Genomic DNA, 15524 nt, shown 5'->3' on the forward strand with positions numbered 1-15524 from the left:
TTAAAAGTACAGGCTAGGTTTTTTCGTTTTGTTTTTCTTAATGAACGGGAAATAATTCTCCACTTTTTTTTCTATTTTTAAAATGATGTTTATTTTTAAAATAGAAGAAAACGTTAAGAATCTTCCCAATTTCAAAACTATGGGTTTTATTTTTTAATCTGGGTTTTTGAATTCTTGAAATTCAAAGATATCATCATAACCATAGCTCTGAGAACCAAGATAATGGAAATAATCACCAACTGTAGGAAACTACCTTGAATGCTTTCAACTACATTTTCCTAGAAAGATTTATATGATATTGATATTTAATCATAACAGCTTTTTTTTTTTAAAAAAAGTCTTCCATTCCAATAAAAGTTAGAGAATCTAAATCTCAGCAATGCACGCAAATTTAGCCCATCAATATAGCCTAAAGCCAGAATAATAAAACCTAAATAATACATTATATTCATTTTTAAATATTATACATTATATACTTTAAATAATATGTCTTGTGAAATTGATGAGTTCCAACCTCAAATCTGTATTTGAAGCTGTATTTGAGGGCTAGAACTAGGGCTAGAGCTAGGGTTAGAGTTAGGGCTAGGGCTAGGGCTAGGGCTAGCATTAGGTATCGGAAATAAGCAGGGTATACGTTTTTCAAAAGAAGCAGCTAAGTTAACCACTGCTCAAAGTCTATGCACTTGAGTGTGGGAGAGATGGAAAGAACAGCCAGCACAGTTCTTCCTTTTGCCAGTTGCCCCTCCTCAGGCACCACACTTCCCACTATGGCCTGACCACTGCTAAGGTCAATCACAATAGCTCAGTTTAAGTTTCAACTGTCTCTACACAGTTAGAGACCCATATATTTTGCTGTGAGAAGAAAAGAAAAAAAACAAAACAAACAAAAAATCACAGGAGCATGTAACAAGGTGGGGGAAGGGAAAATAGGGAAAAGAAGTAAAGACTGGTTTTATTCCCATTGCTGTTCAATTTTTTGCCTTTCTATTAAACATAAAACTCTCTTTTCAAACTCTCTGCATCCTTTCAGAGCCATGCTTTACTAATGAAGTTCATATGATAAAGAAAGAAACCACCAGTAACCTAAATGATGGTTCCCCCTCAAGACACATTTTAAGACCGAGGGGACACTTCTTGTTTTTTTTGGTTTTTTTTTTTGCTTTGTTTTGTTTTCTTTTTTTTTTTTTAAGCCATACACTCTGACTTACTAATGATCTTTATTTTCTTTGAATCTGGTCCCTGCTATCACTTGTGGTTTTCTAGAAAGAAGTAAGATCTTCATTGTTTATGAAGATAAAGCAGGAGGTTGGCACCTTGTGTACAAAAAAGAATAACCAAAGGTTACAGTGACATCAGTTTTAGTTTCTGCTGAGGGGTGGTTTTATTTTGCAGGTTGTTTAGGGTGGACTGAGGCAGGTGTGAGAAGTTGAATGTGTTTCTTCAAGGACGAGAGATTTTCACTCCATGTCAGTGTTATCCCAGGTCTAATGAAGGGGCCCACTTTGCCAGCTCCTCCTGGCCCCCAACCCCAACCCCAGCTCCTCCTGGTAGACTTCATAAAAGACTCAGCTGGCTCTATTCTCTAAGAAGACTGAGGTTGGCAACTGCAATTTATAGAAAAATTCCACAAAAGGTTAAATTAGGATGGGATAGTCAGTGGGCTTCAAAAAGGCAGCACTCCAGGCCCCATCCCCTCCTTCAGGTCCTTGTTCCTACAAGTCTGACACTTTGGGCTTCTCCTCTCTCCTCCACTCTCTCCTCCATCTCCCCACCTCATTCTTCTGCCAGCCCTTCCTTTTTCCTCTAACTCTGCAAAAAATGAGCACAGCTGTTGTTTTGCTCCAACTGACAAAACAGCTAAGAAACAGCAGAAAAGGACTGCCCTTTTCAAAACTGGCCATGTGATCACCCAAGTTAATTCTAGTTTTTACAGTAAAAGTGAACACACAGGGAGCTGTTTATGAAACTCCCCTGCCTGCCTTCAGATACGCTCAACTCTCCCTTCTCTGCTCCCTCACTACCTAATTGAGCTTTATTTTCTCACCCTAAAATTCTTCCTTAGTCCAAATTGCTAATGTTGCAGGTTCCAGCTGCAGGAATCCCCTAAACAACATTCCCTGTTCCATAAAAACACGCAAGTGCAAGCACAGCAGTCCTGCTCCAATTCTTAGAACTATAAACTGTCTACCAAGTTCCCTGGCCTGGGAAGGCAGCAAAACAGATGACATGGACGATTTAAAGGTATACAATGTCTGAGCTTCCCTTTCATTCCTAGGCAGCCAACAGTGGCAAGGTGAGGCCACCCTACCATTTTCTTCTGCTATTATACTGATTCTCTTGCAACTACCTCTGCTCCAAAAGAAACCACCTCTCCAATGGAGAAAGGGTGACAGCAAATTTGTACTGTTTTTTATGATGGCATTTGTTTCACTAAAAGGGAGTCAAATTCCATACAACAGGCTGCCTTCGTTAGGTGACTTGAACACTGTACACACTAGAATAGCAAATAAAGTGCAAAGTTTGAGTCATTTCCTTTTAACTAATACGATTTGGGTATATACAAATGATCATTGACTTTTACCTGACACATATATATATATATCTGCCTCTGGCAAAAGTACCACCCAAGTCATCCTAAACAGATAGGACAGCTTTATTTTTAAGACTCCAAATAAAAAGATTCCATAATACACCTTGACATTGCCAGACTTAACAGCCTTCACACTTTACAGTCTAAAACCAAAAAAACCCACTGCCATCTGGTCAATTCCGACTTACAGTGACCCCATAGGGTTTCCAAGGCTGTAAATCTTTACCGAAGCAGACTGCCCCATCTTTCTCCTGTGGAGCCACTAGTGGTTTTGAACTGCCAGCCTTTCGGTTAGCAGTCGACGGCTTTAACCATTGCGCGGATATGACTGCTTTATTTATAAGACTCCAAAGAAAGAGATTCCATAATTTACCTTGATATTGCCATACTTAACAGCCTTCACACTTTACAGTCTAGCAATATCTAATTACTTGGAGTCCCATGGACCAATACTATGCTAGTCCACGTCTCCCTAGCTTTCCATGTGCTGTTTCCTGTACTTGGAATGCCCTCCCCTCCCTTGTCCACATAGCAAACTCTAAATTATTCTTCAATAGGCCCTCAATGCTGCCTTCCCTCAACTGTCCCAGACCCAAGTCATCACTGCCTCCTCCCTCAGACAGCACCATGTGTGCCCACATGTCTGTCTCCCCCACTCGAAGTTCCTTAAGGGTAAGAATGGTAATCTTGGTTTTGTAGTGCAAAATATGCAATGTACCCTTATATATTTAGTATCACAAAATAGCTATCACAGAGGAGAACTAAAATGATGTGACTGTAAATTAATTCTAGCTTTTCAACCATAGCTAGATCTTGATGTTTGATTCTAGGTCTCCCATGCTATCATCTGAAGCCATCTTTTCTTGCTCTATCCTTATGAGAGAAAGAAAACCTGGCCACGTTTCTCTACCGTCTGTATCATAATTAGATTATGGATGAAAGACGGTGGACTGGAGAATAATTGGCTTTCACAGCTACATCCTAATAGAAATGAGAGTGGAACTCAAGGAAATTAGCAGATCTATCAAAAGCATATCCTACAACCACCCATCCTAATTATCTGAATTGGCATTGATAGAAATTGCAGAGAGCTGACTCTGGAGAACAGAACAAAACTCATTAAAGAAAGAACTTTAGGAAGAGCTGAGGTTAGGTGATATCTGTAAATATAGATGGGAAAAACATAAATAGTGGAGATCAAAACAGAATGACTTTAAACTAAAGAACTCTAGAAATCTATTTACCAATTTTCCCTTCTTACAATAAGTTGTTCTCTCTTTTTCTAATAATAGGCTGACTATAGACAAGGATAATAGGAATATTACTCCCCAGTTCCTACATAACGCATTGCAGTGCTGCTTAAACATCCCAGCGTCATGCTTACTTTAATAAATATGACTGCTATGTACTGACTCATGTCATACCGCTATTGCCATGATTCTGCTTTGAGGTTCTCTTTCTCCATCTTAATCACTTACATACCATATTCCTCCAACATCTTCCTGGGATGAGACAAAGGGAGAGAGGCATAAAACAGGAGCTAAGATTTCTTGCAGATTTGTCACGCATGGCTGGCATTTTACCTACACCATCTATACACCACACTCCCAACTAGCCTACTTGGCAGGCATAACTATTCTCATTTTAAAGGCAATTTTAAACCTAGGTCTCTCTGGTTCTAAATCCAGCATTTCTTCCATAAACAATACTGTCCCTATTTCTAATATCAGCATTAAGAACAAAAGAAGTCAGCTTCAAAGGTAAGAGGTGAATCCTTCATTCAATATTCACTTGATAGCTACTATGAGACAGGCACTGTATTCTCTTTGAGGATATAAACATGAAAAACTTCTGTTAATCAGGTTGCTCACATTCTACTAGGAAAGAGACACAAAAACAAAAAACTTGGCCTATTCTCTTTCTCCCCCAGGCTCTGTACTTGGGGTTTTTTGCCCTTTGCTGGTACACCAGGCACCTCAAGCAACAGTTCCAAAAGGCCAGCCGGCCGACCAGCACAGGGTCAAAGGCCATGACATCCACCTCCTCGGTGTAGGTAGTGAGATGGGGAGACTACGAGAAATGAAACTACTCTCTTTGTGCTTCCCCTTCCTGAGGCTGGTCTCCAACAGGCACCCTGAAGCTGGGCCCTGCGTACACATCCTTCTCTACTAATACAACCCAACACTTCAGATTCCTATTCTTTTTATTTACCAAATGTGATAATGAAGTTTTATATAACTTGTTAAACTTGTTTTTATATGGCATATTCTTGACTGTGTGAAGCCAATTTCCTAAAGAACTAGAACCCAGAATAAAAAACAAAGATAAAAAATAGAGAAAACATAAAAAGCCTTAAGATGTTCTTCGATATCCATCAATTATATAGCAACAATAATAATGACTTTATGCTCCAGGCAGAGAGTTTGACACTTTGTGTGTACTAGCTCTAATCCTCACAGCACAGGACAAGGTGAAACATCACTGACTCCATTTTACGGAGAAGAAAAGCAAGGCTCAGAGCAAAAGTGATTTGCCCAAGGGTTATTAAGGGGCAGAGCCATGGTTCAAATCTGGGTCTATTAAACATCACGGTGCACATTTTTTCCATTCCACCACATTGTCGTTGTTAGGTGCCGTCAAGTCGGCTCTGACTCATAGTGACCCTATGCACAACAGAACGAAACACCGCCTGGTCCTGCGCCATCGTCGCAACTGTTGCTATGCTTGAGCCCATTGTTGCAGCCACTGTGTCAATCCGTCTCGTTGAGGGTCTTCCTCTTTTTCACTGAACCTCTACTTTACCAAGCATGATATCCTTCTCCAGGGACTGACCCCTCCTGATAACATGTCCAAAGTATGTAAGACATAGGCTCGCCATCCTTGCTAAGGAGCATTCTGGTTGTACTTCTTTCAAGACGTATTTGTTAGTTCTTTTGGCAGTTCATGGTATTTTCAATATTCTTCACCAACACCACAATTCAAAGGCATCAATTCTTCTTCGGTCTTCCTTATTCATTGTCCAGCTTTCGCGTGCGTATGAGGCGATTTGAAAACACCAGGGCTTGGGTCAGGCAGACCTTAGTCCCCAAGGTGACATCTTTGCTTTTTAACACTTCAAAAAGGTCTTTTGCAGCTGATTTGCCCAATGCAATGCGTCTTTTGATTTCTGACTGCTGCTTCCATGGGTGTTGATTGTGGATTCAAGTAAAATGAAATCCTTGATAACCTCACTCTTTTCTCCGCTTATCATGATGTTGCTTGAAGCACTTACTGATGAAGATCAAAGGCCACAGCCTTCAGTATGTATTACATCTCAACATAAAGAAAACAAAAATCCTCACAACTACACCAATAAGCAACATCATGATAATAAGAGAAAAGATTGAGGTTGTCAATGATTCCACCACATACCATTATAAAAATCTTCTAAAATATTGCACTATACACAATAAGAAAATAAGAGCAACCACTTATTGAAGAATTTATTATATGCCAGGTACTATGTTAAGTTCTTTACAAAAACTATTCATTTAATCAGCTCTCAACAACCCTGTAAGGTTGGTTCTGTTGAAATGAAAAAAATCAAAGCTTAGAGAGAATGAGTAATTTACCAAAGGTCAAAAAACTACTGAGCGGTACAGCCTGGTCTGTCTGACTCCAAAATGAACCCTCTTTAACAGCTACACCAGAGTACCACTACTCAAATGCTATCAGTACTCCTTTGACAGACAATGTCAAAACAGAAGAACAGGGTCAATAAACCATTTTAAAGATAATTCAAAGTAACTACTGCATTAAGATACTGTCTCTAAAAGCCCATTACTAACCATTTTCTGGAAACCCTGGTGGCGTAGTGGTTAAGTGCTACGGCTGCTAACCAAAGGATTAGCAGTTCGAACCTGCCAGGCACTCCTTGGAAACTATGCGGGGCAGTTCTACTTTGTCCTATAGGGTCGCTATGAGTAGGAATTGACTCGACGGCACTGGGTGTTCTGGAACCATTTACTAGGCAATTATTGCTTTGTTCTGTTGTCCCCAAATGGCTTTAGAACTATCTACAACCAGCATTTCCACAAGTGTTTTCCTTTTTCATTTGGTAAGCAATTGAAAAATCTATTTCTGAAACTACCAGTTCGATCAGATGGAACTCATATCTCTGTATCCAAATTTTCAGAGACAGTATTAAAATGTACACTAGTTACTTAGTCCATAATTGTCATCATTACACGATGTTCTTTGAGTGGCTAGGATGATGTTCAAAGTCACTGTGCAAATTGCTCACATGTCATATAAAACACAAGATTTCATAATAATTTCTTTTGGGTTCTATCAAGACATCCCCAACATGATTGTTCCCCTAACTGAAATAAGACTTTTCTAAGCCAGGAGATTCCTTGAGCAGTTCTCCTCAATTAAGAGTACTTTAAAAAATTCTCTTTGTTATTAAGAAGGTGCCAGCTCATGAAGAAACTTGATCTTGTTGATCTATTGATTGGGCAAACATGAATAGGACTTCCTTCTATCTATTGAGAAGTATACGCAGGTAAACTTCACACTGACTGGATTTGTAAACGAAAGGACTGGCAAACTGTTACTTTAAATGCAATCAGTGAAAAAAAACCCTGCAATTCTTGGAAAAGCATGTGGGGAGTCATGTGTATGTGTGAGCTCATGCCTGAGTCAACTCTCAAAGTGTACCTAAATACTCCCTAACAAAAGCAAAGTAAATATGCAGACCTAGATGAAACCCCCAAATTTCTTCAATTTGGGATTTTTCCATCAGTATGAGAAAATTAAAGTAGCCCTGCTGGCACAATTGCTGAGCGCTCAGCTGCTAACCATAAAGGTCAGCAGTTTGAAATCACCAGTGCCTCAGAGGGAGAAAAGACCTGGCAATCTGTTCCCATAAAGATTACAGCCTAGGAAACCCCATGGAGCAATTCTACTCTGTCCTGTAAGGTCCTATGAGTCAGAATCAACTCAACGGTATACGACAAGAAGAACACCAGAAAATTATAATCTGTATTTTTAAATACAGTACTTTCTTTTTAACCAGAGCATAAGTTTAAAGCAAAAATAAATAAACAAAAACAGCATAAAAATATAAAGAAGAAAATAAATCACGTATAATTCCACCACTGACAGCACTGTGTTCCCTAGCCTCCCCCAGACTTTTTTCTTGGCCTCTATGTGTATACACTTTGTTTTTTGCCAATATAGGGTTGCGCCACATATTTTGTTTTGAAACCTACTTTGCTTTATTTTTCCATTCAATAGTAAATCAAGAATATTAAAAATTAACAAATATAGCTCTACATCTTCAATTCTGCCATAGCTGATTTAACCAATCTTTAACTGATGAACAGGTAGGTTGCTTATAAACTTTTGCTTCTATAAACAATACTGAAATAAACATTCTTGTACATACAAGTACTTGTGGAATTAATCCTTCCAGATAAATTCCTAGAAGTAGAAACACTGTCAAAAGATGTGACTTTTGATACATGTGGCCAAACCACCTTCCAGAAAGATGATGCCAATTGACAGTCCCGCCAGCAATATATGAGTGCAGGCTTCTCTACACCCAGACCTTTCCTGGTCTGTTACTATTCTGTTCAAATCGTTGCCAATCTGATTGATAGACAAGCAAATGGTAACTTCTGTTTGTTTTTATATGCATTTTCTTTGCATAAGTACATTGATATAAACAGGCAGTATCCTGAAGAGCAAGAGCTTCGTACTCAGACAGTCCTGGGTTACGATTCTGACTCATAGCGACCCCACAGGGTTCCCAAGGCTGTAAATCCCTACAGAAGCAAAATGACACATCTTTCTCTCACAGAGTGGCTGGTGGGTTCAAACCGCTGACCTTTTGGTTAGCAGCTGACCGCTTTAACCACTGTACCACCAGGGCTCTTTTGGGTTGCAATAGCCCTGCTAAATGTGTGACCTACGACACGCTGTCTTAACTCCTGAAATTTGACTCTCTTCATTGCAAAATGTGAATAATTGCACCTGTCTCACAGTATTTTCAAAAGCATTAAATGAGTTGACATATGTAAAGCCTTAGCCAATCCAGTGTCTGGTACACAAACATTCAGTAAATGGTAGCTACCAACAGTAATGGAGCCCTGGTGGTGCAGTGGTTAAGTGATACAGCTGCTAACCAAAAGATCAGCAGTTCAAATCCACCAACTGCTCCTGGGAAACCCTATAAGGCAGTTCTACTCTGCCTTCTAGGGCTGCTACAGGTCGGAATCGACCCAACAGCAATGGATTTGTTTTGTTTGTTTGTTTGTTTTTGTCTCTTACCAGTAGTAACAGTAGTAGTAGAGTATTTGCAGCCATGTGTATTTCATCTGTTATAAATTGCCTGTTCATATCCTTGGCCTATTTTGTTCTGGAGAATTCACCCTTCATTTACCTGTAAGAGCTTGTTTATAAGTTGTAGATAATAGCCCTTCAGCTGCCATATACATTGGTAACATTTTTCCCATGTTGACATTAGTTTTTAACTTTATCTATGATGTTCTTTGTCATACAGACGTTAGTTTTCACATAGTCAAATCTAATCTCTCTTCAGTTTTTTTTTTTTTGTTTAGTTTCTGCCATTGGTGTCAAGCTTACAAAGACTGTCACTACCACAAGATTATAGGTAAAGATCACATTTGTATTTTATTCTGTTTTAATAATTCTTCCATTTTTAACATTAAAATCTTTAATCATGAAAAATTTATTTTGCTATAAAGTAAGGGTTTAACTTTATCCTTTCCCCCCCTAAATGACTAGCACGCAATCTCAACACCTTCTACAAATACTTTCATCACTGATTTGAAATGTTATCTTAGTATATAAAGTTCGTAATTCCTTACCTTAAATTTGGAAATCATAAAGTTCTGAAAACAAGAGGGTTTTTTGTTTGTTTGTTTGTTTGCTTGCTTGCTTGCTTGCTTTGTTTTAAGTTTGGTGCAAATTCATTTCAATGTGAGGGAAAAAAAAAAAAGAGAGACCTGAGCATTTCTGGTCTTCATTTATTCCATTTAGTGTCGCTATTCATGTTTTGCTGTGAAAGCAAACATGAGTTTGGTTATAACATAGTGTTAAAAACTCTGAATTCTTAAACATGGCTGGGCCCAAAGGTTCCAAAAGAGGGACTGTGAGCCTGTACTACCCCATTGCTGTTGAATGGATTCGGACTCATAGTGACCCTAAAGGACAGAGTAGAACTGCCCAAAGGGTTTCCAAGGCTGTAATCTTTTCGGAAGCAGACTGCCACATCTTTCTCCCTCAGAGTGGCTGGTAGATTTCAACTGCTGACCTTTCAGTTAGCAGCCAAGCATTTGACCACTGGGCCAACAGGGCTCCTGACCTGTACTAGGATTTCATATATACTTAAGCTTACTTCTGGACTTCCTAGTCAGTTTATCTGGATGTCTGATCTTGTAGCTATGGTACTCTATTTTCTCCTTTATTCTGTTAATATATAAATTATACTGACTTGTAAATCCCAAATCAATCTCACATTTCTGAGAGAAATCCCATTTGATTATGATGTACCATCCTTTTTCTATTTTGCTAGATTCAACTTGGTAATACTTGTTAAGGATTTCTGCATCAGCTGCAATGAATTACTTAATATGGCCCTTCTAGCCATAATCTTCGTGACTCACACAAAATGACTGAGTGGGACTATGCAAATAAGGTATACGGAACCCTAGCAAAGGGACTGGTCAGTTTTGCCATCCTGCTAGGCTTAAAACGAGCCATCTCAGAGGCAGGAGGAGGAGATTTCTACCACCAAGGAAGAAGAGTCAGGAGTGGTGCACGTCCTTTGGACCCAGGATCCCTGCGCTGAGAACCTCCTGGAGCCAGGAGACCAAGAGAGGGAGCTGTAACAGTGAAGAAGGGAAGAAGCAGTAGCAGAAAAACAGTGGCAGGAGAGACCGGCCAGAGATGGTGTAGTAGACTTCTCAGCCCACAGAGCGAGAAAGATGAGCATCTTTGGGCAGGAGGCTTCCTGGCAGAGTAGGGTGCCTCTGGGCACTTATCAGCAGAGTTAAAAAAAGCTTTGTAACACTTGCCCAAGCAGGGCAGAAGTCGAGGGGCCAGAGAGAGGCCTTCCTACAGGCACAGCACAGAAGAGGCTGTCCTGATGGAGGAGCTGTATCCTGAGCATTCCTGAACCTGAATTGTAACCTGTTACTTCCCTAATATACCCCATAATGTGAATATTGTCTGTGAGTTCTGTGTGGCCATTGCAATGAACTGCCAAACCCAGCAAAGAAGTAGAGAATGCTATGGAAGGGATGGTTGGTGTCAGAACTGGTAAAGATGGCAGAGAGAGAAAGTATGCCTCACCTCAGCTTCACAGGAATCAGCCTTGGGCTGTTAATCTTGATTCTCCATCCCCCTTGTGAAGTTTGAGACAGTCAGGCACCTCTGCCACACCCTTTTTACATCTGAGTTCATGAAGTCTATAATTTTTTCTCATAATATCTTTGTTAGGTTTTTTTATCCAGGTCATACTGACCTTTCTTTTCTGAATTTGTATGCCATTTTTATTTATTTTACCATTTTGTTTTTAACTACTATATTTTTTAATGTTTTAATGTTTGATAGGATAATATTTCCCATTTTTCATTACTGACTAGTCTCAAGCAATATTCTTCTGGGCTTTACAATTATCAAATTCCATAGAATAATCCCACTATAATTTTATTTGAATTGCATTAAGTATCAGACTAATACAGACACAAGTGATATTGATACATTTACTATGCTGTTTATAAATGTGGTAGGCACTGAAAACACTGGTAAAACATTCTCTCTGTCCTCAAAGAATTTGCAGTTTCCAGGGGTAGATAAACAAGGAAACAGACTTTATAACATAAATTTTGTTACAGGAAAACACAAAGTCCACTCAGTTGTTCTTAGGTGCCGTCAAGTCAGTTCCAACTCACACTGACCCTACGTACAATAGAATGAAACACTGTCCAGTCTTGCACCATCCTCACAATGGTCATTATGCTTGAGCCCACGGTTGCAGCCACTGTGTCAATCCATCTCGCTGAGGGTCTTCCTCTTTTTTTCACTGGCCCTCCACTCTACCAAGCATGATCTCCTTTTCCAGGGACTGATCCCTCCTGATAACATGTCCAAAGTACGCAAGTCCTAGTCTCGCCATCTTTGCTTCTAAGGACCACTCTGGCTGCACTTCTTCCAAGACAAATTTGTTTGTTCTTCTGGAAAAAAAAAAAAAATTTTTTTTTTTAAGTCTGTGATATATTCAATATTATTCACCAACACTATAATTCAAAGGCATCAATTCTTCTCTGATCTTCCTTATTCATTGCCTAGCTTTCACATGCATATCCGAAGACTGAAAACACCATGGCTTGGGTCAGATGAACCTTAGTTCTTAAAGTGATATCTTCGCTTTTTAACACTTTAAACAGATCTTTTGCAGGAGATTTGCCCAATGTGATACATTCTTTGATTTCTTGACTGCTGCTTCCATGGGTGTTAACTGTGGATCCAAGTAACAGGAAATCCTTGACAACTTCGATCTTTTCTCCGTTTATCATGATGTTGCTTACTGGTTCAGTTGTGATGATTTTTGTTTTCTTTATGTTGAGGTATAATCCATACTGAACGCTGTGGTCTTTGATCTTCATCAGTGAGCGCTTCAAGTCCTCTTTGCTTTCAGCAAGCAAGATTATGTCATCTGCATATCACAGGCTGTTAATGAGTCTTCCCCCAATCCTGATGCCCCATTCTTCTTCATATAGTCCAGCTTCTTGGATTATTTGCTCAGCATACAGATCGAATAAGTATGGTGAAAGGATACAACCCTGATGCACACCTTTCTTGACTTTAAACTACGCAGTATCTCCTTGCTGTGTTCAAACGACTGCCTCTTGGTCTAAGAGGTTCCTCTGGAGCACAATTAAGTGTTCTGGAATTCCTGTTCTTTGCAATGGTATCCATAATTTGTTATGATCCACACAGTATAGTGCCTTTGCATAGTCAATGAAACACAGGTAAATATCATTCTGGTATTCTCTGCTTTCAGCAACGACATCCCTCATTCCACAGCAGTACCTTGTCAATGTACTGCTGCAACTACTTTTGAATGATCTCCAGCAAAATTTTACTTGTGCGTGATATTAATGATATTGTTCGATAATTTCCACGTTCTGTTGGATCCCCTTTCTTTGGAATGGGCACAAATATGAATCTCTTCCAGTCTGTTGGCCAGGTAGCTGACTTCCAAATTTCTTGACATAGATGAGTGAGCGCTCCCAGCACTGCATCCATTTGTTGAAATGTTTCAATTGGTATTTCGACAATTCCCGGAGCCCTGTTTTTCATCAATGCCTTCAGTGCAGCTTTGACCTCTTCCTTCAGTACCATCAGTTCTTGAAATGGTTGAGCATCAACCAATTCTTTTTGGTACACTGACTCTGTGTATTCCTTCCATCTTCTTTTGATGCTTCCTGCATCATTTAATACTATCCCCGTAGAATCCTTCAATATTGGAACTCGAGGCTTGAATTTTTCTTCAGTTCTTTCAGCTTCAGAATTATTGAGTGTGTTCTTCCATTTTGGTTTTCTATCTCCAGCTCTTTGCACATTTCTTCATTTCAGCTCACTAATGCCTAGGATTATCAACATTTATGTGTTCCAGTTCATTTTTGACAATTTCCAATTTTCCCAGATTCATACTTCGTACATTCCACTTTCTGATTATTAATGGATGTTTGCAGCTGTTTCTTCTCATTTTGAGTAATGCCACATCAGCAAATGAAGGTTCCGAAAGCTTGACTCTATATACGTCATGAAGGTCGACTCTACTTTGAGGAGGCAGCTCTTCCCCAGTCATATTTTGAGTGCCTTTCAACCTGAGGGGCTCATCTCCTAGCACTATATCAAACATCGTTCCACTGCTATTCATAAGGCTTCCACTGGCTAATTTTTTTCAGAAATAGATTGCCAGGTCCTTCTTCCTAGCCTGTTTTAGTCTGGAAGCTCAGCAGAAGTCTGTCCACCATGGGTGATCCTGCTGGTATTTGAATACCGGTGGCATAGCTTCCAGCATCACAGCAACACGTAAGTAAGCCCCCGCAGTAGGACAAACTGACAGACACGTTAGAGGAAAACACAAAGTACACCCAGGAGTAGAGATCATGGTCAGGAAAAACTTCCTACAGAGCTGACCCCTGGGGTGTGTTCCAGTTTCTGCTGTGAACAAGCCCTGGTGTTGAGCAGGCACTTCTAAAAGCTGCGTTAACACCTTCAAACTCAGGAATGTCATTAATACAGAGCTGAGTGCACCTAGTCTTCCATGCCAGAACATGACAGCAAGTCCCCTGGGCGGGGTGGCCTCTCCTCCTGTCGCAGTCAGTTCTGGCTGCCTGTTGCTTAGTGGAGGACTGGGCACAATGGATCAAGGAATCCACCTCTGCCTCCAACAGCGGCACACATACATTTCCCATAGCTCCCTCTCCTCAAATAACATTAGGAAAAGGCCGCCAGTATCAAGTTGAGTCATTACAGCTTCAGTTACTAACCCACCTGGCTCTAGGTGAGTTAAAGCCAACAAACTGGTATCACTTATTTCTACATAGGAACATTGTGTTCCAAGAGAAAATGGTTCAGTTCCATTTCAAGCCTAAAATGGTAACAAAGCAAATGAGAGCAGAGCTGCTGCGTATTTCCTGGATAGCAAAAGGTCTGGTTCCCAAATAAGCAGACCCAGCAAAAGTCACAGATCCACTGCCGGGGTGAACTATTTACTCCCCCATGGCTCAGAATTAACTACGGAATCATCCGGCAAAGGGAGCCCTCTGCAGAGCAGCCATAGCTGTGCATGGAGAAAGGGGGCAAGAATACATGGTCACAGTGTTATTCCTAAAGAGACCGGGGGGATCTGTCCAGTTATTTAAAAGCACATCTGGGAAGATTTCACCTGTCTTGAAGCCTGCTTGCTTAACAGCAAAACAAGAAAAAGCATCACAAAATGCTCAGAGTGATCTTTTCAATTGCTGAGGGTGCAAGTTTTCCAACCGGAGCATCATAAACGAGACAAATTCCTAATAGGATAATAAGAGTTATTGCCGAAAGATGCAATCACGAAATAAAAGGACCTCTCAAAATCTGACTGTAGTTGTTAATTATCCAGGAACGTAATCTAAGGAAGAGCAATTTCAAAGTTTCTGCTTCTTCATGTTATCATGAAACTGAGGTGGCCAAATGCCACAGATTACTCTTACAGTTACAAAAGGCCTTCCTAGGCAAGCCCCGTGTCTTCGGCAACAGTGCTATTCCTTTCTGTTAACAACTATGCTGTAAGACACCGTCCTATTTATCAGTCTCATCTCAAACGCCAGAATTCACAAATTTGTACTTGTTCTCTCCTGCTACCAAAACCAGAACTCTACCTGGTAAGATTCACAGCAGAAGAGAATGAGGAAAAAAAATAATAAATTGTGGTTCTTTATGCTTCGATTGTCACAATATATATTTATTTAGCTGAATAAGATTTTTTTTCCTGATAAGACATGTATCCTTCCAAAAAAAGTATTAGTAAAGCTTAGTTCTCTAATGTAAAAACCAAGATCTGAGGAAAATCAAATACGGAGTTAAATGTAAAAATGCATTTATTGTCCCAAATCATAAATGGTCTCAAATAAATAGGTCTAACAACATCGACATAGTCATTAAATATCTCAGCTATTTACTCTGCCAGTTCAAGAACATTAACCACAAAAACAATTATTGCTGCAGACTTTGCAAACATTCAGGCTAACTCAGCAGGAGAATTATGGGAATGAGAGTCAGCCCTGGGTTTGAATAACAGCTTCATGATGTACAAGCTTTGGGACCTTGGGCAAGTTCATCTCACTGGGCTTCCTTATGTGCAAAATAGGGAAAA

General features: G+C 39.9%; 1 protein-coding gene across 13 annotated transcripts in view; it reads right to left on the minus strand.

Moving 5' to 3' along the window:
• CRADD (CASP2 and RIPK1 domain containing adaptor with death domain) overlaps positions 1 to 15524 on the minus strand; it is a 310952-nt gene that overhangs the window by 250022 nt on the left and 45406 nt on the right. The window contains exon 3 of one of the 13 annotated variants that reach the window (XM_064283734.1): positions 1135 to 11832. The exons of the other annotated variants lie outside the window; for them this stretch is intronic. Coding sequence (XP_064139804.1) covers positions 11783 to 11832 — 50 coding nt within the window. The 3' untranslated portion in view covers positions 1135 to 11782. Of the gene's footprint in view, positions 1 to 1134; positions 11833 to 15524 lie in introns of those variants that run through there. 13 annotated transcript variants of the gene reach the window in all.

The sequence above is a fragment of the Loxodonta africana genome, chromosome 4 (genome assembly GCF_030014295.1).
Source record: "Loxodonta africana isolate mLoxAfr1 chromosome 4, mLoxAfr1.hap2, whole genome shotgun sequence".
Lineage (NCBI taxonomy): Eukaryota > Metazoa > Chordata > Mammalia > Proboscidea > Elephantidae > Loxodonta > Loxodonta africana.